Here is a 24,775-nt window from a genome sequence, read left to right as displayed (position 1 = left end):
CAAAGTTGCTGAGCTTTTTTTAGGATTAAAGTTGCTGAGCTTTTTTTGGAATTTTATCCCAGGACATATACTGCCACGCAGGCCAGATTAATTCAACCGGTGGGCCGGATTAGTCCCCCGAAACGGACTTTGGACATGCCTGCACTAAAAGCACAGTTTTCCTTTATGTGTGTGTTTCACAAAACATAAACCATAGTCACTTGTTCTCTCCCCCAAAATGAATACCATTGCCTGATGGGAGAGCAGGGGAAAAGAGGAGAGAGCACATCATTACTACCTTTTCCCATATCCCCACAGCCTCCCACATGACTGAGACTGAATGTCTGCAGTGGAGAATCTGCTCTCTGTGGGTAGGCTCCCCACACAATTAAGAACCCTGATCTTCCAGCAGAGCAGGCTCCCTACTGCAGACATTTGACCTCCAACATGAGGGGTTTGCAGGAAGAGCAATGGGGACATGCAGTCCTTCTTCCTGTTCTGCATACAAATAGGGAACGCTGTGGTCTAAACCACTGAGCCTCTTGGGTTTGCCAATCAGAAGGTTGGCGGTTTGAATCCGTGCGACAGAGTGAGCTCCTATTGCTCTGTCCCAGCTTCTGCCAACCTAGCAGTTAGAAAGCACACCAGTGCAAGTAGATAAATAGGTACCACTTCCGCAGGAAGGTGAATGGTGTTTCCATGCACTCTGGCTTCTGTCACGTTGCACCAGAAGTGGTTTAGTCATGCTGGCCACATGATCCGGAAAGCTGTCTGTGGAAAAACACTGGCTCCCTCAGCCTGAGGCGAGATGAGAGCTACACCCCAAAGTTGTCTTCTTGGACTGAACTTAACCATCCAGGGGTCCTTTACTTTTACCTTTGCATACAATAGCAATTGCATTGGGGGGGTGTTTGTTAGTTAATAGGGCTATGGTTTGCCTCCAGAGCACAACTGGAAATTATGCTTTAAGGGAGATTCCAATGCTGGTTTAGAGGTGAACCATCATTTACTCAATTCTGATGTAACAGCAAACTATGGTTTGCACAAGTGAGAAAGTGCAGGAAGTAATCTGCGTGCACAGATGCTGAGGATTTAATAGGATGCCCTCAGAACATTGATTCCCCCCTGAGAAAGGTTTCTTCTTTTTCTTGGACAAACAGTAGAATAATACAGGATATTTCTTTTTCTATATTTGGTCGGTGATGTCTACCTATCTCATCATCTCGAGAGTTTGCGTGTCTGGTTGAGCGAAGGAGTGACAGACACTTTTATCTCTTTCATTCCTAAGTATCTATGCCATCCTTTTTTTTGCCCATACATCAACCTCTTCCCTCCATTACTAACCTTGCCATGAATTAAAAGCACACAACCCCAGCATTATCCCCTCCTAGGTCTGTTGTTAGCCATTCCCTTCCTTTCACAGAAACACCTCTTTTCTCTCTCTACTCCTCCATTTTAAAAGAGCTAAATGACAAAGCTCGGATTTGAAATCCTCTCCCCTCCCCTATTCCTTTTCAAAGATGGCCATACATAATTGGCACCCCACGTATCTTTCTGTACATGTGGGTGTCCTGCTTTGGTAACAAGGAGTTGTTTGCGCAACTTTTATTTTAATGGTAGAACAGCAATTCTCATTGCAGAAGTGGAAGAAAAGCCGTTGTAGCAGCCAACACAAAACACAGTCTTCTATAGGGCAAACTAGACATGGTTCAAAGCAAATCACATGCTGCTGTGTCATTAAAAGAATGTTACCAGCAAGTGCAAGTGAGGGCAGGTTTTTGCAGGGACTGCGGGTGTAACAGCTTTCTCCCTTGCAGCCCTTATAGGCCATAGGAAAGAAGCTCCCTTAGGCATCAGCGATAACCTCCCTCCTATTTCTAAGCCCTAGGAGGATTTTTTTTAGCTGCAGCAGGGGAGCAAATGGATAATCTCCTCCCGCATGCATAGAACCCAATGAAAACTGTCATCCTGCACCTACAATTAATAATTTCTTTTTTAAAAAAATGCAAGTTCTGTGCTTAGTTCCATGTCTACTTTGACCCTACGCACCAGCCATTTCAGAACTGAAACACTTGCCAATTGATCAACCATTCACAGCAAACTCTTAGCCAATTAGCAGTGCAACTGATGCATTTCTAAGTGGCTTGATGGATTGTTGTTCATATGCAAAAGTGAATGAAGAGGTTAAAGTCTTCCTATAATTAAATCTATTCACTTTAATATATTTATAGACCACCTTTTAGGGTTAAACCTCTCAAAGCAGTTTTCAACATGTTAACAATCATCTATATACAGTAGTTGCAAATCATGAAATGATGGGAAAATGAAGTGTGTGATATGACCACACCGCCTTTATAGGTCAGCAACTCCCTTTCCCTCTCTCCCACTATGCATCTAATAGTGAGGGGTCAGGAAAGGTGTAAAGAGAAGACATTTATTTAAAATGTTAATAAAATTTTCTGATCCATGGTAAGGATTATTTATACCAGTTTGCTGACACAGAGGACAGGGTGAATTTGAAAGAACTGGTGATCTGGCCTACCCAATTTTGGATATTTCAAGCTCTACCGTAGTTCACTTTCTCTCTCTCTCTCTCTCTTAAGAAACCTGATTTAAAACATCTGAAACTCTTGTCAGATTATTCAAAAGTGAAACGGGTAGAAAGCCACTTACCCCCAGTTGCCACAGTAATTTCACGTAGGAAATGGCCATAAAATGGAAAATCGAACGATAGATTCACTCTCTGCAAGGAACAACACCAGAAAAGAAAATCAATAATGTAAGGAATAGCAGAGACCCCATTCACTTTAAACCCATTCACTGCTGCTTTTGCTTTAAGGTTTTTTGCTTTTTTTTTTAACAGTAGCCTTATGCCATCCTCAATTTGGAATCAAAAGTGGAAACAATTCTGCATACCAGATAAAACTTGGAAACTTATATAGGGAGCATGTAGGGAACCCTAATTGTCAAGAGTTCTAAATCACACATATAGAAAACCTCCCACATCAGAAGCCCTGATCAACACAGAGGGGCAGGAGAAGCCGAATGGCTTTAGGGGTTGGGCTAAATGCAAAGCCCCTTTCACTGCATTTTGGACCATGTACTATGCCTGAAGAGGGCTTGTCTTGCCAGTAAATCCCACCGACACACATAGGAAGGAGTTGGAAGTGTATCTGCAATGGACACTGTCATTACATAGCCTGTGTGCTGCCACCAGCATGGCTGCTGAATTGTGCAGAGGAAAGCAGTGAAGAGGCTGCCTAGAAGAAGCATCAGCTGCGGAAGAGCTCACAGCTTTATGGAAGGAAAGCACCAGGGGGCAGAAGCAGCAGGGGGGCAGCTCTTCAGAAGACGAGCTTTGTACACTCTTCTGGTGCCAGTGTTCTATGCCAGGCACAAAGGCCCACTTTGCAGCCATGCTCTGTCTTTCTGCTGGTATGTTGTATTCTTCTTGGGAAAGAGCACAAGGGGGCCATTCTCTTCAACTGTTGCACATAAGCAGCAGCCTTTTGCCACTTTATTGCCAGGCTTCATAATTTGCTATTAATATATCCCAGACTGGCCTAGATTCTAACTGGGAGAAGAACTCAGAAGCTTTCCCCTTCCTCTGAGTCTCCAGCTCATGCTCAGCTGCACTGCTTACCTTGTTGCCACTGCTGCAACACTGGCGGCAGGAGAAGGAAGGAAGGAAGGAAGGAAGGAAGGAAGGAAGGAAGGAAGGAAGGAAGGAAGGAAGGTTCTCCCATTGGTGCTGCTATGATAGCAAGTCAGGTGCCAGGAGCACTGGGAAATATAGTTTCTCATGGAAAGCCTTTCTCTTGGGCCTCCTATGGCAGCAAATCAGTTGTAGTACTGGTAAATATACTTTTCTCGTGGCTCCCAATGGATGGTTGAAGACTCACGGGTGGGTGAGCAAAAGAGGTTTGAGAGAGCAATGGGTGGAAGGAGTTCAGCAGCTCCTGAGTGCTGCGGGTGAGAGATTTCATTATACTTCAACTGGCTAAATTTGACTTCATTAGACTTGTGGTGGGGGCAACAGTCTGGGTTAGCTCACCAGGCACATTGGTGGCATTGAAGTTAGAAAGGAAATTAAAAAAACTGGCAGCACCTGTCAAATATCTGGGAAGTGATGCTGTTGTTTTGCAAATTTCAAATAAAAATAATCTTCATTTCTGGATCACATTGGAATAGCACAAAAAGGGGTAAGAGGACAGAGCGGAAGGGCTGTAGCTCAGTGGCAGAGAATGCACCCAGAATCCGGTTCAATCCCTGGCATCTCCAGGTAGGGTTGGGAGATCCTGGGTCTGAAATCCTGGACAGCTGTTGCAAGTAAATATAGACAACACAGTGTAGGGCTCAATGGACCAGTGATCTGACTCAGTATAAGACAGTTCCTCTACTTCTTCCCAATAACGTTGCACATTCCATTCACTCCAAGCAATTGGCCACGTTTAAAAATCTTTCAAAAAATTTTTTTTCTAACTAAGCTTATGTCTGTCTCATTTTAACTTTCATATTGCCTCAGATTTAATTGGTTTTCCCCATCTCTCCAGAAAGGATTAGTTTCTCCATCTATCAGGTATTTTTAATGACTTATTTGGTATGAAATTAATCATTGAATATTTACAGCAGCTTCAAATTAGATTTCTTCTTCTTTTTCATTAGAAGCCAGAATTTGAAAGGGTTTATTTACACATATCTTGTTTAGAACTGGAAGAACTAATTCCATTTTATAAACAGAACATCCCAAGGAGGGGTTGCAGGAGGAACTTCCAAGATACAAGATTTATACTAATTGAAATATATTCTCCAATCTGGTTATTTTATACCTTTTCACTACTTATCAGTATTTAACAAGTAACATGGAATATTACCATTGGAAAAGCCAATTTGGGGGCTTATCTGGTCCCAGAGCAGTCTTGGTAGGATTAAAGCAAAATAAAAAGTGAGGTAAATCATGTCAAATTTGTGGCAAAGGGGGCAGAAAAAAGGAAAATAAGATATGAATCCATGTTACTGGCAGTAACTTTACACCTTTAGCAAGCAATTCTGTTGGTCAGTAGGTATTCTGACCGTATTTAATGTACAATCCTATGGAGTTGAGGGGGGTCCTCTGGTGGAGGAACCAAACAAAAGGTGGATTCCTTCCTTCCTTCCTCCCTTCCTTCCTTCCTTCCTTCCTTCCTTCCTTCCTTCCTTCCTTTCCAGTGTTGTGTGTTCCAGTTAGAGTGTCAGACTAGGACCTGGGAGACCAGAGTTCTAGTCCTAACTCAACCATGAAACTCACTAGGTGACCTTGGACCAATCACGGTTCCTCAGCCAAACCTACCTCACAAGGCAGGGAGAAGAGAAAGAATTATGTACAAAACCTTGAGCTCTTTGGAGCATAGGTGGGATGTAAAATGAAGAAACAATTTCCCTCCCACTGGTCCCAATAAATATGCCAGCTCCAGGGCTGCTGTAGTTTCCCTCTTCCTGTTCCTGAAGCACACACTCCTTTTCTCTTACTGCTCTCATTGCTGAAGGTGGATCAGCAATGGCGGCAGCCCTTCCTACCACGGTGTTGGAAAGATTTCCAACTACTGACCTCCACCTCTGAATGCGGGCCACTTTTTCTGACCAACAGCCTACAATCCATTCTCCCCATCATAGAGTTGCTCCCTTAGATTTTGCTTTAGTCATTTCCTTTCCCTACTGATCACACTTTTCCCAGTTTTATTTCATCCAGTGGTTTGCAGTAGCAGCTGGTGCACTGCGGCAAAGTTCCCAACACTGCCATTGCTACAGTTTACCTGGATGGGTCTGGGGCAGGGAGGCAGGAAGGGCAGTGAGACCAGCACTGTATGGGCACAGCAGTGCAGGTGCCACACTGACCCTGCCAGTGTGTCTACACAGTCCTAACCTTGCTGCCACCCAACTCCTTGCTGGTAATCTGTAGAGATGCTAGTGTCAAACAGCAGCTGTGTGGCATTGCCACACAACACCAGCCACTACCACTGGTGTGCAAAATCCAGATCCATGATCTGCTTCTCTCCCAGCTTGATTGCTGCCAATGTTTCCTACAATACAGCCCAAAAATAGTTTGAGAGGGAATAATACTCAAAGTGAGCTATTACTAGAAAAAGTAATGGCCACGACTACACACACTTTTCACATAGCAGTTGGGTGAGAAAGACTACATGGGCTTATATGCACTGCAATTCTAAGCATGTTTACTCAGAAGTAAGCCTTGCCGAGTTAAATTGAGTTTACTTTGCAAAAAGCCAACTTAGGATCACAGCCTAAATTAGCATGGAACGTGGTTCCTTGAAAACCACTCTTCACATATTCAGATTTAATTTGATAGCTTCAGTTCGGGGGGGCGGGGAATGGCCAAATTCAAAATGTTGGGGAAAGCTCAACTGCTCTTTTTAAAGTTCAGTTATAAAAAGTCTCCATGGACATCCTCAGATCTCTTTCCTTACTTACCAGCAAAAATAAAGCCAAGATTTTCACTTCAATGCTCTTCACTTTATCTTTCTGTTTTTTCCTTCCTTATTATAGTCCACTTATTCTGTTCTGCTATGAAGTCCCAGAACACACACTCTTGATACCTCTTAGATCTTTCAGCTGCCCTTCAAAGTTTACTTCTTCTGCAAGGCCTTCTTTAAACTCTACATTTCTTTACTTCTGCTCTCTGACTTACAAGGACCTGTGTGTTCCAGTATGTCCTACAGAGATATATGAGTACTGTAGCTATTTTCAAAAGAAGAGTAGGGATTGTTCTTTCACCCCAGCATGCCTCGCTACAACCTGATGCCCTTTTTTTTTTTTGCCACAGGCACAATTTAAACCAGTTGTGACTGCAATTCTATGCTTATTTACTTGAAGTATGTATGCCCTTTTGTTTTCTCAAAGCAATGTGCATAGGATTGTAGTCTATGTCTACAAAACACATGTCCCTTCTTTCTTAAGACTGTTATAAGCTGCAGATGCAACCTATATCGTCATGTCCACCAACATCATGCCTTCATTTGGACATAACATGATAATAAGCCACAGTTTACAATGAGCCATAGTTACTGGAAAAAAAATACTCACCCTCCCCTTTCTCTGGCTCAACCACAGAAGTTGTTGGAAGCAACAACTTCTTCATTTCAGCAATCTGTAGTTTATCACCACATTGGAACTGCAGTTAGTTTAAACTACAGTTTATTGAAACAAACCAGGATCAGAAACCATGTTTTGCTTTTGACATTTTTCAGTAAACCACAGTTCAAACTAAAAACACTTCAGTCCAATTCAGATGCAATGGCAAACTATTATTAGCTTATAGCAGATGCTTCCAATCAGCGGCGGAGCATATGCCCGCGCTGCCAAGGGCGGGCACGCTCCCGAGGGGGGGGTGCAGAGGGTGCCCTCCCAGGCACAGGATAGCCGCTCAGGTGCCACAGGAGCGGCGCATGCTCCCTTCAGCCAGGGGCGGAGCGAGCCACCCATGGCGGACATCCAGCACGCCGCACGCCCACGACTCCCAAGCCTCCCCCAAGCTGTCAAAACAAAGGGGGAAGGGGGGAATGCCGCTGGCAAAGTGGCGTAGTTCCCCCCTTACCCTGATGACTCGGGGTAGGCTTGGGAGCTGCGGGCAGGCAGTGTACCGTATGTCACCCCCCTCAGTGAGGGCACCTGGGGTGATCTGCCCCCCCCACTCCCCCTTCCTACTCCCCTGCTTCCAATCTCTTTCTGCCAGCTGTAGCCCAAGGGGTGTGCTGTAGCCCAAGTCCCAAGCAGGCTCATTTAATAACTTTGAACTGTGGTTTGGTGTTACATTTGAACTGGGTCTCTCTCCCCGACGACTCCAGCTTTTGTTGCTGATTAGTTTAAGAATCCAGCATGAATAAGGGTTCTGGTAAGACTGAAAACTTGCTCAGCCCTTTGTGCCATTTCAGCTGGTCCTAATATAGGCGTTGTGCTACAGTACCTGTGCTTTTGTATATTTATATGCCTCCTGCGTATTTTCACAAGGGCACGAACTAATCCAAATACTTGGGTGACCGCAACTATTCTTTGAGATTAGATCCTCTTACGGCAACTCCCTCTCTTCCCCTTCCCTGTCCAACCTTGAACAAAAAAAGCAGACTCTTTATTAGCAGAAAGAGGGACAGTTCTTGCTTTGCTCTCCTAAACATCACACACATAGATCACGTTTTGCCTATAAAGCCTTGTTGTCTTGTGCTTTTTAATTCTGCCTCAAGTGTACTGAATCATAAAGGTCTCTGTATCTCACTAACTGAACCTGTTCCAATAAAATAGATAATCCTACAGTACCTTCATTGCACCTCTCATCCTCTGAGGCAGCCAAGGTGGCAAAACAAACAAACAAAACCAGAATACAAAATAACAAAGTTTCCTATGGGGAAATATATTTAAAAATCCCGAATTCAGCAATTATGGAACATTTATAGATAGCTTATTGCAAATATATTTTTAAAAAGTGGAATTTGCAGGGAATTTTTTCTGGTCATCATTTCAGAAAACAATTTTCTAACTCATTAATATCCTAGATTCAGTTTAGTTTAGGAGATTAAGCATCATTCACGTTTTCCTATATTAATTCAGCCTTCTCAATTTAGAAAGCATCTGATGAATGAGCGTTTAACAAATTTAGACCCCCTTATAAGGAACAAACCTTAAGAAGCCATTTTTATTTTTATCACTTAATCTTTGCATGATGCAAAAATTGTCATTTGCTGGCTAATGATGGAGATTCATCTCTTTACAAGGGCAGAGAAGACATTTCAGGCAAGCTCTGAACAAGACAGCCCTTAGATTTTTTAACACTCTAACAGTTTTATGATTCCTCCCCCCCCCACTTTCTCCAAATTTATTATCTTGGGAAGTTGGAAGAAAGCATAAAAAAGTGAAGTGGTGTCAAGTCCAACTAGAAGCCACATTTTTCTTCTTGCACCTGCAGGTACAAGATTAAAATCTTGATTTAACCATAATCAGTATACTGGAATTTCTTTTTTCCCCTTTTTAGTTTGAATGGAAGGATTTGCTAAGTGACATGCTTGTACGCTGAGTGGATTGCCAAGGTGACATTAAGCGCATATCTGATTGCACAGCCTCTTACTGGGAAAGAGTCACATTAATTGTGTTAGGAAGCTTGGATCCAGCATCCGTTTGGAGAGTTTGGAATTATAAAACTATTACTCTAAGAATGAATGGCTACAAGACCATTCATGCAAAGGTGCTGAGATGCAAGTAGGGGATCGAATTATACACATCAAGTGGATAACAATTGGATGTGATAGATTACTAACCAATCTCTTGGTAATTCATACCATGAAAATATTGAAAAGGGGAGGGAAGTGACTCTTGTGTTGCCTTTTTCTTGCAAGATTCTCAAATGGCAGAATTGTGTCAGACGTTCTCCTGAGTTTGAATTCCTGCCTGGGCAACTGTCTCTTAAAGTTCTCACCAAGAATTTTTAAAGCAACACATGTGGCTGTGAACTTGATGATACACACACACACACACACACACACACACACACACACACAGCTTCTTCATGAGTGTATACTGGTTTCTTCAGAAGCTACAAGTCAACATCACAATGGCCATATTCTACCTCCACTGTCTAAGGCAGTATGCCTCTGAAAACCAGTTGCTGGAAATCACATGTGGAGAGAACACTGTTACATTCAGGTCCTGCTTGTGAGAATAGGAAACTCGGCTCAATGGGTCATTGGCCTGATCCGGCAGGGCCTTATGTTCTTAGTAGAGGACAGGTATGCCTCCTACCAAGTCCCTGCCCCATCTGTTTCCATAGCCCCCCATATCTGCTGGCCTTTGCCTCTATTTCCAAAGGGACACATGAAGATCACACCAAAGGTCTATGTAGTCCAGCATCTTGCTCATCACAGAGGCCAATCAGATGTGTATGGGAAGCACACAACCAGAACAGGAAAGCAACAGCTCCCTCCCACTGTCGTTCCCCTTCTCTTGTGAATGCTCATGCTCCAGGCACCATTTCAAAAGATGCTACATATGCAATTAATCTAAAACAAGTCACCATATGAAAGCATATTGGATATTAGCAGGGCCAGTGTTCTCCCCCCTTTCCCCTTTGGATGGAGACTTACAGGGCTACTCGTGCGAGCAAAAACACTACTAACCAAAGCGGTCGTCAGTTCCAATTCCCAGCAACTTAATTGGACAGCTACAACAATCAATGGCCTTTTAATTTACGGCTAAAGAGTTAATATAATTACTAACGTTTCTCATTAAAATGAGGAAAACAAACACATTTATACCATTCTCACGCAACGCTAAGCCAAGCCAAGGCTTAGTGTTGGCTTAGTGCCAACAAGCAAACATGCAGGCTCATGTAAAGAAGATCACGAGTGCTCAAATCCTCTGATCGTGAATCAGAACAGCACCTCTGTATTCATACAAGCTTTTGGCTGCATCAGCAAACTCCAATATAATATACGCCATAATTTATGTCCCTATAATCTCTCACTTCAACAGAACGAATTCTCTATGCATATGTATTATATACCGATGAGTCACAACAGCACTCTCAGATTGTGCCTGTTAATTCACAAGTTCTTGTGGTACTCCCTCATCCTCATCACATTGGTTTCTTATTTTTAGGCTGCTCTAGCTCATTTTAGCTTTACAGTCCTCACAAAGGCCTTCAAAGAGGCAAATCATTGGAACAATCCTTGCAACTTAATTGTTCCCACAACTCATCTGAATTCAGTATTATTTAACTTTGGGTCAAGTATGCTGGGCTGCATGGTTTTGGCTTGGAAAAGAGAGGCAGGCCTACAAAAATGGTTGCAATTCCTTTGACGAAAACATCACTGCTTTTTCATCTTGCTCTTGTCTCTTTCCCAATTCGCTTTCCAAGAGTGCTCAAGAAAAGATGTGTTGGCAGAATAGCCATACCATTAAGCATCCTTATTTGTAGCAGAGTTTGCTTTTTATTAAACACCCAACCATGTCTAGAAATCTCATATAACTGATACTGTGCTGTATTAGGTCCATTCTTAACTCAGGAAACTGCCAGACTCCAGCATTTCCACTTTGCTCCATCCATTTATTAGCTATTCTTTTCAGTTTGGCTGGGAAAAGAGAGCTTCTATAAATTATGTTGTGTCAGTCTAAATCTGGAGGGTTTATTACCTCCCTCTCCTCTTGAATCCTACAGAGATTCTCTTCCATCTACTGCTCTTCTCTCAGCCTGTCACCTGGTTGGTGAGTTTATTGGTCCTGGGAAATGATATGACACAACCCAATGGAGAGCAGAATTCTAACTCCTTTATTTCTTCTCCGCTCGTCCTCTGAACTGCAAATACTTTCTTCTGCATTTTTAAGACTTCATGAACTATCCCTTAAAGCTATTTACTTTGACTCCCTGCCCCCCCACCCCCGGTGTCAGCATTCCATCTGATTAGTCTTCAGACCAATAGAGCAAAAATCCATTCCATCACACGACAATGGAGTTGTCATTTTTGCTATGGAATTTACATCCCCTTTAAGGTCAGTACTGACTCTTTCCTTCCAGGAGCTTCCAGTGCTCAGGTCAGCTGTGGGAATACCATTTTGGAAGTCTTACAGCATCCAATTATACTTGTAAGGTAGCGGCTTAGTTTAGCATTCTCGCTACAAGGAGTGCGTGATCAGAATTAACCAACACAGATCTTTGATGTGGAAATGGAATTATACCTGCCACCTCTGTTATCATTTGACAAGAATCAACAGCTGAAAAACAACAATATTTTGACAAGGATCTAATAGTTCTCAGAAACTCAGGTACCACGGCTCCTCATACAAATCTAAAGGGTAAATACAGGGCTGCTACATTTTAGTTCTAAATATGGCAGTTAAGCTAGTCAATTTGTAAGATAATTCGCCTGTCAAGTGAACTCGAAGGCAAAACAGCCACTGGCTTGAATGACACCAAGATTACATATATTTTCCCTCCCAAGGCATTTTATAATACTGCTGCAGGTCTGTTGAGAGATTTAAAGCTCATTGACACTGGAGTAAGGTTTTCTGAGGGAAATCTAATCCTACAGGAACATATTCAGGGCATTTTATAGTAATGTGGGGAAACCCACAAAAAAACACACCATAGAACCAGTTACAGATCTGAGCTATAGGTTCAGAGGTGAACACCCTGCACTAACAATTATTCTACACACATTATAGTGTGTTTATGCCAGAGGTAAAACAAAAAACAATAAGCAACCACCAAGTGGGGATATATCTTTTAAAAAAAGAAGGAGGCCATTTCAACTTTAGAAATCCCACAAGCGTTAAAAGCAAAAAGCTTCATAATCATTAAATCCTTTGCAAGCCACCAAATCTATTTTGCCTGTAAACTAGCCTTCTTCCCTGGCACAATATCATAGCTGTTATGGTTACAATTATATATTGAAAAATAATTCCCAGCCTCTCAATCCATTCTGGTAAAGCAATGGTCTAGCAGTGATGTCACCTCTAATGTAATATAGGGACCTAAGAAGAGTTTGCTAGATGAGGCCAATTGCCCATCCCGTCCAGTTTCCCTTTTTCACAGCTGCCAGCCAGATGCCAATGGGAGGCCTGCAGGCAGGGCCTGAGGACAACAACATTCTCCTCCTGTGGTTTCCAGTAACTGTATTCAGAAGCAGACTGCCTCTGACAGTGGAGGGGGAGAACACAGCCAGCCATTGCAGGTTTGAGTCTTCCCGTTTCTTTCAATGGCCTGCTGTGTATCACAGAGGGAGCCAAGATGTCAACAACAACATAAGATTAAATAGCAATGCATATCAAATGCCTTACTGCAGCTTGCCGGTGTGTGTTGGAGAGGATCCCATGAATTTTCACTTTATCTTTCTCCATTTTGTCAATGTTCACCCACAGATCTCGGCTGGTAGAATCAAATGGGCCATATGTCCTTGAAGTATAATAATTGTGATCCATATCCTCCTGGAAGAAGAAGAAGAAAAAAAGCCAAACACAGATTTAAAACGACTCAATTTCCAGAGGGTTATTTTTTTAAAACTGTTTATAAATGCAAGATTTATTCATTTCCTGCAGAAACTGGTAAGGTTTTATTTCCTTCTCCCATAAATTAAGGTGACTGAAGAAAAAAGAGGAAAAAAACCAGCACATTTTATTATGTGAATACTAAAACAGGAAAGTGGAGCATCAACTCAGCTTGTGTTAAATCTCATTTTACAAATGCAATTTTTGCATCCTAAGATCTCAGACAAGCAACTGCTGCAAATGCAGAAATAATTCTGCCCTCTGATGCAGCAATGGCCAATAAACGTTTTGGCAACAGCTTCCCCAAGTAGCATCATGTGTTAGTGCTTAAGCTTTTTTGTGGTGGCCCTGAAGCTCCTGTCTGACATGCCATCTCCTCTCCTCCTGTAGCCTTGGGGAGGGGTGGTGCTCTGAGTATTGGCCAGGAACCCAGACCACTTGCATGTGGAGCTCCAATCTAGGGCGGGAATGTCCAGCTCCATTGGCTCTTCAGGTGACTGGCAATTGGAGATCTGCTGGGGGGGATCCTCCTTCTCCTCCAGGGAGACCCCTGGTACAGCTGACCCCTAGTTTGTTCCAGATAACCATCGTTTCATAGTTTAGATGAAATTTGGAACTATGGTCAATTGAAGACTTTCAGGTTTAACTGCTGCATGCCAAGAAAAGAGAAGAGGCTGGGGTGTGGGGTAGGGGACAAAAGTGTAATTCCGTTTATTAGGCCAAGATATGATTATCTGAAAACAGCCACACACATGTGGTACTTTCATATATTTATTCAGCACAGTAAGGTTAAGGTAAAGGTAAAGGGACCCCTGACCATTAGGTCCAGTCACGGAGGACTCTGGGGTTGTGGCGCTCATCTCGCTTTACTGGCTGAGGGAGCTGTCGTTTGTCCACAGACAGCTTCTGGGTCATGTGGCCAGCATGATTAAGCCGCTTCTGACAAACTAGAGCAGCACACGGAAGCACCATTTACCTTCCTGCCAGAGCGGTACCTATTTATCTACTTGCACTTCGTGCGTTCAAACTGCTAGGTTGGCAGGAGCTGGAACTGAGCAATGGGAGCTCACCCCGTCGCGGGGATTCAAACCGCCAACCTTCTTGGGCAAGCCCAAGAGGCACTGTGGTTTAACCCATAGCGCCACCCGCATCACAGTAGTTTCTGTAATGTAACAGTAGTTTCTGTAATGTAACTAATGGCTTTTTAAAAAGATTCCTCTCTTTGCATTCTCTAAATATTTTTAAAAAGCAGCTTTGTGGTTTGTTGCTAAAAGCTGAAACTGGAGGCAAATGAAAGCAAAAATGGAGATCTGGTTTATGTGGAGCCAAAAGGACAAAGCCGCTTAATCTCATCGAAATTAGTTAATCATTTCATAGATGCAAAACTGCAGTGCTATGTGCAGAACAAATTGCCAACATTCTCAGAACTGGTGTGATTCCTCTGACTGATACTATCACAAGCAAAAAAGATTGTTTACTAGCTCTTTTGACAGGAACCATGTGATATGCCTCTGATTTTCGCATCCCATCCCATCACTCATCTCATAGCAAAGGTAGAAGGTATAATCCATTTTTATCTGAGGCCAATGGAAATGACAATGGAGACTCATGCAAGTTCATGCACAGCTATGCGAATCCACAGCACTAAACTCCCCTATGTAGTATTTCATATTCGCAAACTTGATAGCTTGATAATGAGATTTTTGAAGCTTTTCAAGGACTTAACTCTAGCATACACATCTCAAGAGATGCAGATAATAAATTTTGCTTATCTGGGGGAAAACACCTGTAATTTATTAGTGACCATTATGAAACACTGGTGCCCACTGTTTGAAAATCAATACTGCTTTACCCTTCAGATATGGTTTTTTAAAAAAATTACACTGAAAAGTCACTTGCTTGGGCTATGGGGGCCTCTAATGCACAACTGACATGTGTTTTTCACCGTGTGCCCACTCTGAGCAGCTTCTGATCTTACATCATCCTTAGACATCAGATGAATGCACAACTTGTGGCTCATCGAGCTGAGGTCTCTTCCTTGGCTACGCCTTTGCAATCCCACGCAAGTGGGTCTCTACACATGGATGGCAGATCGTTAGTTGAGCAGATCTGCACAAGTTCTCTTGGCTGCTCTGGAGACAGTCATGGCCAAGAGTGCACCTCTTTTTGGATAGATCAGATTTGGCCACAGTCATACATGCCTTACCTTCATCCAGATTGGACTACTCATGTAATGCATGAGATGCCTTTAAGATTGTTCAGAAAATTCAGCTGGTGTAAAATGCAGCTGCCATAACACTGAGTGAAACCAGAAAGACAGAACTTAAAATTCTGATACAAAACTCCTTGTATTGGTTGCTGATCCACTTCCAAATCTAATCCAAAGGTCAAATCCATGGGGCTTTTGTGAATATGTGTGCTGAAGTGCTCTTGGTTGGTGGATTTAATTTGGACCAAGTCACATGTTTTAAAATGATTTTGGGTTTTTTCCAAAAAATAATAATCTTACCCACCTTGAACATGACCAGCAGGAGATACAATCCCTTTAAAAAAATAAACTTGTCACATCGCTGCTGTAAAGTCCAAAGGGAAACTTGGGCAGAAAATATGGGGAAAGTTTTGTTATGCTTGTACTTGTTTCCTTTTTGATATCTGCACATCCAGGTGACTACAGATTCTGTAACACTGCTATGTGCCAGGCAAGTGCAACTAGCCTGAATCCATGCCAGGGATGTTAGAATTATTGCTCTGATAGACAACTTGTGCTCCTGCTTCTAAGATGAAGAGCCTTGGGGCCATTATCACACTACATTCCCTGATAGTTCCGCTTAAGAAGCTTATAGAAGAGCAATCAGAAGATGTGCAATGTTATTACTTGGGAACGGTCAGAAATGTGCCTTGGGGACACATGGGTTTGGTTAATTCCACAAAGTTTACTGAACATACGTTTGAGATATGTATCCAACACAGTTCAGAAGTTACATAGACAGAACGCAGACAGCAACATGAAAAAGGCACTTAGCAAAGCCTTGCTTTGATCCCTAAACTAGTAAAAAATTTTAAGAGGAAACTTGTTTTTTAAATACATTAAATGCTTTCTTGAAAAAACAGCAAAGTAATAAAAACAAGGAACATGTAAGGAATCGTGGATCTCAGGAATAGACAGCGCCAGGAGACTTAGGCTCATCCAGACTTCCTTTTGCGCCATGTTTTGCGACACAGGTCCAGGATTCAAAAGCTGTGTAAGAGCTGCTTTTTTTGTCCTGGCACTTTCCCCAGGAAAACCCATGTTTTATTGCTGAATCGGAGCAAATGGCAATCAGGTTTCTCGTGGATCACTGTTTGTTCCGATTCAGCAGTACACCATGAGTTTTCCCAGGGAAAACATGGGAACAAATAAAAAACTGCTCAGACATTGAGCTTTGAAGAGCGGATCTGTGCCTAGAAAGTGTAGCATAACAGGAAGTCCAGATCAGTCCATGCCAGAGATGGTAATTTTACCTTTGGTGCTGCCATGGCAGTCCACCAGAAGAAGGAGCCATTGTCCTGCAATCCATTGGGTACCACAAATGCAGCTGGCTAGAACAAAGTTCTTCAATTTGCTGATTCAATGGTTGCCAGGCAATGTCCTGTTCATATTTTTATAAACAAATAAATAAAAGGAGGGGTAAGTGGGATTTCATTTGGCCCTATATATCCTCAGACTTTATCCTGATTCCCGAGTCTGAGCAACTTGCCCATAGAGAGGAGGTCAAGTTGCTTCAGATTCTTGCTCATCAACATATCTGTCTCTCCATGCTAATGTCTTTCCTGCTTTACCTTCTGGCTTGCCTACTCATTGATCACCAGGGTTGACTGTTCCTCCAAGACAAACAGCTGTGACACCTTTCCAAGCAGCTTCACAGAAGCAGAACACAAGCTGTATAACGAAACATGTTCTTTCTGAATCCTTGTTTTTTAAAAAAGCTGCAGTTATGGTTAAGAATTGTTAAGAGATGCAAGATCTCACCTGAGCATTGTAAAAACGATGCCAAGCATTCCTCAAACGGTGGAAGCTAAGCAAACAAAGGCTAACTAATCTCTAAAGCACCTCATGTCCGTCTGTATATGTCATGCACTGAAGTTCTCACCCTGGGCCAGCAGGGGGATACTGTAGATAGTTTTCACTCAGGTCCACATATGCAAATAAGGAATTGAAAGTGACGTTCAGTGATTGGATAGTTACAGAAAGTTGTTACTGTTGCCTTGTGGTTGAGCTCTATATAAGTAGGTTGGCTGAACCCTTCAGCTCAGTTCTGTTCTGGCCTGTGAATAAACAAGAGCTGTTTGAAGAATCGCTGTGTCGTCTGATATGTTCACCCACAACTTAAGAGTATAAAGTCTAGTTTCACCCCTTATTATAAAAACAAACAAACAACTCTAGGGGGAAATCAACAGACACCTACTTCTTCCTTTGATTGGGTTACTCACAATCCTGCATTAATTGTGTTTTATCTTGTATTTTATTCTGTGAACTGCCATGAGACCTTATGATGAAGGGCAGTATATAATTTTAATTAATAAATAAAATAAGTAAATCATAATTAATCATATTGAGTGCCCGTGGATTGTAGTAAAAGAAATGTACAGCTGTTACCTACCTTTAAAAAATTTATAATAAGGGATCAGAAATTATTCCATATATAAGCTTTAGAACTCACAACTGCAGTGTGCAGGATGCAGACATTAAGTTAAATGCACTCTTGAAATGGGACCTCAATCCATGCTTTTCTTTTAACAACCAGCAAATCAAATATTTAATTATAGCCTCTAGCTCAACAATCTAGGTTGCGTGTATAATAGCTGATAAACAGCTACTCAAGAACAATCAGAGTCAGTTCCAATTAATATATCATTAGAGCCAAAGGAATGAGAACTGCTTAATAAATGTAACAGGAGAAGCTTCATTTCTGACACTTCCACAAGAAATAATTTCTGAACACCTTATATTTTAAGTAAGGGGGGGGAAACCATATGAAGGAAAGGGGAATGCACATTGCCTCTTAAAATATTTTGTTTGTGTATCTTGATGCTTTACTTGATGCTTCCAGAACATCTTTAAGGTCAGCCCCACATACAGAGAATTACAATAATATAGCCAGGATGTCACCAGTACATAAGTTACTGTGGTAACAATATTATTGTCCTAAAACATCTGTAGCTGGTAAAGGTACTCCTTGCCACTGAGGCCATTTGAGCCTCCAGATAGAACACTGCATTTAGGAACAACCCCATCTAGAACATGCCATATACCCAATTTGTGGATATGAGAACCTCTGCCTTGTTGGGATTCATCTTGTAAGCCCTCATTCAGCTCATCACTCTTATTCCCTTTACACCTTCCACCTGTTAGGTTATTGTAGAAAAGAGGAAGTCTATGGATGCATCACAGGTCCTCATCCAGAGCTCTCTCGCATCTCTGATCAAATTACCCCAAATCCCAATCTTTCTATTCATGGGTGCTAATCTCTTGACAAGGGGAAGATGAATCAATCATACTGTAATAAATGGTCTCATTTTAATGTTTGCAGAATGTAGCATTTAATGGTAGGAGAGGTGTTGCTGCGAATTTGTACTACCACTGAAGCATGCAACTCTTAAATGGCTACTTTATATAATAAAGTTTCCATAAACCGGTTTCTATTTTGTTGGAAAACAATCTTATCATTTCCACTGGTGGATTTTATATGTCTCAGCATGGCATTCCTATACCGTAATACAGTCTACCATGGCTAGATTTATAGACATCTTGAAGAAGCGAAGCTGACATACTGTAAAGATTTATTTCAAATTGCCCTCTGAGATAGGTATGCAATGCTGCAGATCTTGTAAAGCAGCTAAGTACAGGGTAAAAGGTCTTGAGCAGAATCAAATATTCAGAACTACTACAAGATAGTGCTGTGTTTGGAAGGGGTGGGAGGAGGAGACCTCCACTTTAAGTAATAAAAAAAGCTGTCAAAATAGGGTTTTTTAAATAGCCAATTGCTTTCTAGTGGAAATTTGAGCTCCCATTTGGAGAAAAACAGGGTAAGTCCTCTGAGTCAAAGCAGTAGGACAGGGCTTCCCCTTCATGCAGAGAGAAAGGAGATATTTCTGCCTTAAGAGGGAACATATTCAATTGGTTTAATCGAACAGGGAAGTTGTTTTGGAGAGTCTCTGCTGGTGTGGTTTCTGAACTCGGTTTTAGTTCAGATAGTTGCAAGCCTGAACCCTCAGCTTATCAAGTGCTTCTTTGTACTGTTAATACTGATTATCAATCTAACCATTATCATCCACTAGCCTTCCTCTAAAGAACTGAAGTCTGTTGAGTTAAGCCTGTACTCTATGGTTGAACTGTATCCATCATTACTTCTTTGGGTTTCGCTTTGTTAGATTATTAAAATACATATGCAGGTACCCAATGAGGACTGAGATGCTCAGTGGCCGTGAAACGCTTTCTAAGTGAGGAGGGAACTGAGGGAGGGCAGAGGCAGAACAGAGTGGCTGGAAGCCTAAAGAGGAAGCCCTTCATGCTGCAACATTTTGTTGCTGATCCCACACATATAGAACATACTGGGGCAGGGAGAGGACAAAATATTCAGTCTTTACTGCAAAGGTCACAAGTAATCAAATGAATAGTCCTATACTTTGTAAGCATCACATGAACCACCCTTTAGAAATTATTAGCCTTTTTTCTCCTTCCTTGATCACCCCAGCTACAACAGTAAAGGTAAAGGTAAAAAAGGTACCCCTGACCATTAGGTCCAGTCGTGGCCGACTCTGGGGTTGCGGCGCTCGTCTCGCTTTATTGGCTGAAGGAGCCGGCGTACAGCTTCCGGGTCATGTGGCGAGCATGACTAAGCCGCTTCTGGCAAACCAGAGCAGCGCACGGAAACACCGTTTACCTTCCCGCCGGAGCGGTACCTATTTATCTACTTGCGCTTTGATGTGCTTTCGAACTGCTAGGTTGGCAGGAGCAGGGACCGAGCAACGGGAGCTCACCCCGTCACGGGGATTCGAACCGCCAACCTTCTGATTGGCAAGTCCTAGGCTCTGTGGTTTAACCCACAGCGCCACCCGTGTCCCTAGAGGAACCAACCACCACACAAAATGAAACCATCATGCTTATAATTCCTGGATATTATTGAATGGTCTCTCCCAATGCAAAAAGCTGCACTGTAATGACAATCCTAACTTTTACATATGCTTCATAAACAGCTGTGCCACCAGGGTTTTCAGAGAATATGAAACACTTCTGCTTCATTTTTCATGGTGGCTTCTCTCCTATTGTACGTCTAAAATTAATTTCACACTGTTTTAAGCAAGAGTGCTGTGTGATGGTCCACAAACATAAAATGAATTCTACGTCCGATTCCTTTTTCCCAACAGTGAATGTGACGGAAATGGGTAAGAGCTGACAATATTTGCAGCTTTGCCAACAGAGTAGGACCATAGCATTGAAGCTGCACAAAGCACCACAGAAAAGTATCCTTAGCATGAAGAGCTCATGATAGACTACAAACACACAGACAGAAGAGGAAAACACTAAAGACAGACAATAATAGTTTATATAAGAGGTGTATGCCAGGGATAGCCAATGTGGTCTCCTTGATATGTTGCTGGACTCAGCCTTAACCATCAGGGCCAGTGGTCGGCTATGATCCAGATCAACATCTGGAGGGCACCATATTGGCTACCTTGTTATCCCTTTGTAAGGATTTACACTATCCATCCAAAACTAAGACTGAAATTCCTACTTTCTCTGGCTTCAGTTTAGACAGCTGCAGCATGAGTTCCTGGCACAAGAGAAAGATGGATTTCAGCTAATCTTTATGCTGTACATTCTTCAGATTGTTGATTATGCCAGAAAGTTCACTTGCTGTCACTTGATCACGGAGACTCTGAATATACAGAAAATTAAGTCCCTGCTAGGATCTTGGCAGTAAGGAAATTGCAAAGATGTTCATTTGCTATGTGCTCAGGTTTAAAAGAATTGCAGTGAATTAAGCCATTACAAGAATCTTGGCAGTAAGAAAGCTGCAAAGCTGTTTGAGGAATGAAAGTGAGGTAACTTTTGAGATGCTAATAGTTTCTTTCATACAAAAGCTTTTGCCATGTGAGAAAATGTGGCGTTGCTTGGAACAGAATTTTAAAATGAGCAAAAATGGCTTACTTGAAAATTGGCATACGTGAAGATTAAGGGTGCAGTCCTATACACACTTACCTAGAAGTAAGTCTCATGGAACTCAGCTGGGGTTACTTCTTAGTAGATTTGTAAAGCACACTTACCTGGGAGCAAATCCCACAGAACTCAGTGGGACTTACCGTATTTTGCGCCCCATAGGACGCACCGGCCCATAAGGCGCACCTAGTTTTTTGGGGGGGGAAATAAAGAAAAAAAATTATTTCCCCCCCAGCCCCCAGAACAGGCTGCTCTGCGCAAGCCGGGGGAGGGCTCTCGCGGCTTGCGCAGAGCTACCCGAAGTCCTGACGTGACTGCCCAGTGCGCCGGGGCTTCGGGATAAGAGGCGGCTCTGCGCAAGCCGGGGGAGGGCTCCCACGGCTTGCGCAGAGCTACCCGACGCCCCGGCGCGCTGAGCAGTCACTTCGGGTAGCTTCGGGATAAGAGGCAGCGCTGCGCAAGCCGGGGGAGGGCTCCCGCGGCTTGCGCAGAGTTTCCTGAAGCCTGGAGAGCGAGAGGGGGCGGTGCGCACCAACCCGTCTCGCTCTCCAGGCTTCAGCAAAAGCCTGCATTCGCCCCATAGGATGCACACACATTTTCCCTTCCTTTTTGGAGGGGGAAAAGTGCGTCCTATAGGGCGAAAAATACGGTACTTCTGAATAGACATTCATAGGCTTATATTGCAAACTCCATTTTTTTAAAAAATACACTTATGGCAGAACCCTAGGCATGTCTATTGACAAGTCAGTCTCACTGAATTTAGAGGTACCTACTGTCAGGCAAATGTGTGTATCCAGGAATAAAAGCTGATGGGGTAATGGGAGGAATTCCAGATGACTCTGTGGTCTTCCTTGACAGATTTAAGATGCCCAGCATATGGCAGGGTATTAGATAAGCTGCTACACCAAAGTTATTACAAAATAACTGCTTAATTGCTCTCAAATGCATCCAATTGCTTGGTAGTTCTCTAGCCAAGAAATCAGTGAAACAAAACAGAAAGTTGTTATTAACTTCCTTATTTATTGATGCATAAACTAGGATGGCTATTTCCATCTGGACTATGAACTTAATTCTTAATTTTTGATAAGCTCAAAAGTTACTTTGGATTAAGTTATCTAAGATATATTTGAATCAGTTGCTGGAACCAGGGTTATAACAGCATGAACTGTTAGACAAAATTAACTAAAGCCCAGCTTTCAGTAATACCGTACTGGCCTGGAATATAAGCCTCACTTTCCCCCAAAATTCCAACCGTGAAAAGTTAAAGTGTGGCTTATATTTGTGACCTTACGGTATGCAGCCAGGAGCATGGGGCAAACAGCACCAGAAGGGGCGCCTGCCCTGCACACAGTCCCGGTCGTCTCTCCCAAGGCTGGGAAGGGAGAGTGAGGAAGGGGAAAGGCCACCGGCAACGCAGCGCAGCTCCCCCCCTCCCCAGGAGCAGCGAGGAAGGGAGCGGCTTATATTTTTTTCTCCCCCCTCCAATTTTAAAGGTGCGGCTTATATTCAGGTGCGGCTTATATTCAGGCCAATATAGCACTTTAGACCTGCTCATATGAGCACATTAAGATGCCTTGTGCTGGACTAAGGTAAGGAGAATGTATGGCCCTCCAGGTGTTGGATTTTAAATCCCCATTGGCTGTGGGCACCATGGCCAATGGTTAGAGATGATGCATAGCCACAGTTCCCTCATGCCCAATATGGCTTCAGTGCCATCTACCCTCTCAGCCTTGCTAGATAAGATCCTTTTAACTTGACATGCCAGGGATTGATTTGTTCATAATTCCTGGGTAGTGGACCCCTAAGACTTCCTACTATTACCATAACTTTTCTATTTTAAACGACTTCGTTGTCAGCAACGTGAACAACTTACTTGGAGAGAGTCCAGGATCAGAAGAATGTCTAGAGAAAGGGGAGGTAACTTCTCAGTAACTTAAACTCCAAGCCAAAAAGTATTCAGGTAGTGTGATAACCACCAAAACTGTTTGCCTGCTATACAGTTCTATGTTGCCTCAGTAACATATGAAGTCCCAGTGATATGGGCTGACATGGATCATATCATTCTTTCCCATCCCAGTGTGGCTCCCCACCCACAACTGGCCCACTAAGGTGGACATGAGAAAAACAGCTGCATCCTGCATGAGGCCAGGGCACCAGAGCCAAGTGAGCCACAGGGGAGGTTTTTCTGCAACTACCCCACCATCATCTCCATAATATATGAAGTAGGCATAAACCCAATTGCAAGAGTGAATGCGACAAATCAGTGATTCTGGACCATTCACGAGGTTTCTCCCTCATAATATAGCTGATGGAAATGTTTAGGATTGGTGAGCATGTGAGACAGGGCCTTCTTGGTGGTGGCCCCACGTTGTGGAGATTTGTCCTGTTAACAACCATTTGGCTGATTCATCTGGCATTCACGAAGGCCTTAAATATGTATTATTTTACTAAAAGAGAATTCTAGTGATTTAAGTCATTAAGTCTCTTTGCACATCTATATGTCTGTATCCATTCAGCGCTTCATACTCAGCCTGCAGTTCTTTTTTTTTTTTCTCTCTGTACAGTATATTACTTTGCAAGGGTTTGGCCCTGAAAAGCAACTAAATCATAGTGGGAATAAATAAATCAAAAGTACTAGTTTAGGGCCTCTCCAATTCACTCTCTGTTTCCCTAACCCCTGTCTGCACCCTGACCCTTTCCTAGTCTTGATTCTCCATAACTGTCCCACTCCCAAGCTTCTCTATCAGATTTGAATTGTAAGGGCAAGCTCATTGTGACTTTGTGTGCTTTGGCCTCGTGTAAAAAAAAAAGTGCTGGTTTTTAACCTTGGCTTTTATCTCATTTCCTGGGGTAAGTTCAAGCATGTGGTCCTTGGGATGCTGCCAGACAGGCAAAAGTGGATATTAAAGAAGCTCAGATTTATTTATAAAACACTCATTTTGGTTTGTCAACAAATTCTCCCTTGCAGAACATACTTCCACACAGCATTAGCAAATCACATAAGAATATCTGCCTCTCCCCACCAGATAGGAAAACATTTGCCTTGCTTTATGTAGCCTGGTTAGCCATCTAAGGTATTTTACACGAAACCTTTCCTGTGCGCTGAAGGAGCCTCTGACATGGCACATGCTTTGGCTCCTGGCATTTACTTCTCTGTAACACATTGGTGATGGGTTTTTTAAAAATCCTGCTACAAATAGTAGGCTGAACTGTCATTCAAATCATCCAGCCTCTCACAGGGGAAACTAGCAGGTCAGAGAGAAGCTGACATTCTAGTCTTCTATGTGCAGGGGGTTAGACACCCACACCCACACCCACACACCCACACACCCACTGTATTTTCCCGTGCATAAGATGTTTTTTGCTTTAAAAAAATAGTCAAAAATTGGGGGGGGGTCATCTTATACACAGATGGTATAAGGGGGTTCGGGCTTCGGCTCTGGTGTGAATGGCCTGGGCTCAGGTTTGAGTATGGGCTCTGGCACAGGCAGCCTGGGGTTTGGTGCGGATGGCTCAGGCTCTGGCCTGATTTCTTAATTGGGGTTAAAAAAATAGGGGTTATCTCATACATGG

At 42.8% G+C, this 24,775-nt stretch overlaps 1 protein-coding gene across 2 annotated transcripts in view; it reads right to left on the bottom strand.

Annotated features, from left to right (window-relative positions):
• PLXDC2 (plexin domain containing 2) overlaps positions 1-24,775 on the bottom strand; it is a 230,385-nt gene that overhangs the window by 87,274 nt on the left and 118,336 nt on the right. For both annotated transcript variants that reach the window (XR_014540486.1, XM_083579818.1), the window contains exons 3-4: positions 12,796-12,942; positions 2,653-2,722 (exon numbers count right to left, since the gene is read on the bottom strand). Coding sequence is in view for 1 of the 2 variants with exons in the window: in XM_083579818.1 (XP_083435944.1) it covers positions 2,653-2,722; positions 12,796-12,942 (217 nt within the window). In the remaining variant the exon portion in view is untranslated. The remainder of the gene's footprint in view (positions 1-2,652; positions 2,723-12,795; positions 12,943-24,775) is intronic.

The sequence above is a fragment of the Podarcis filfolensis genome, assembly GCF_964270895.1.
Source record: "Podarcis filfolensis genome assembly, chromosome: 12".
NCBI classification, from domain to species: Eukaryota; Metazoa; Chordata; class Lepidosauria; order Squamata; family Lacertidae; genus Podarcis; species Podarcis filfolensis.
The sequence above is the reverse complement of the archived record's forward strand: the minus strand, read 5'-3'. Positions and strand labels throughout refer to the sequence as shown.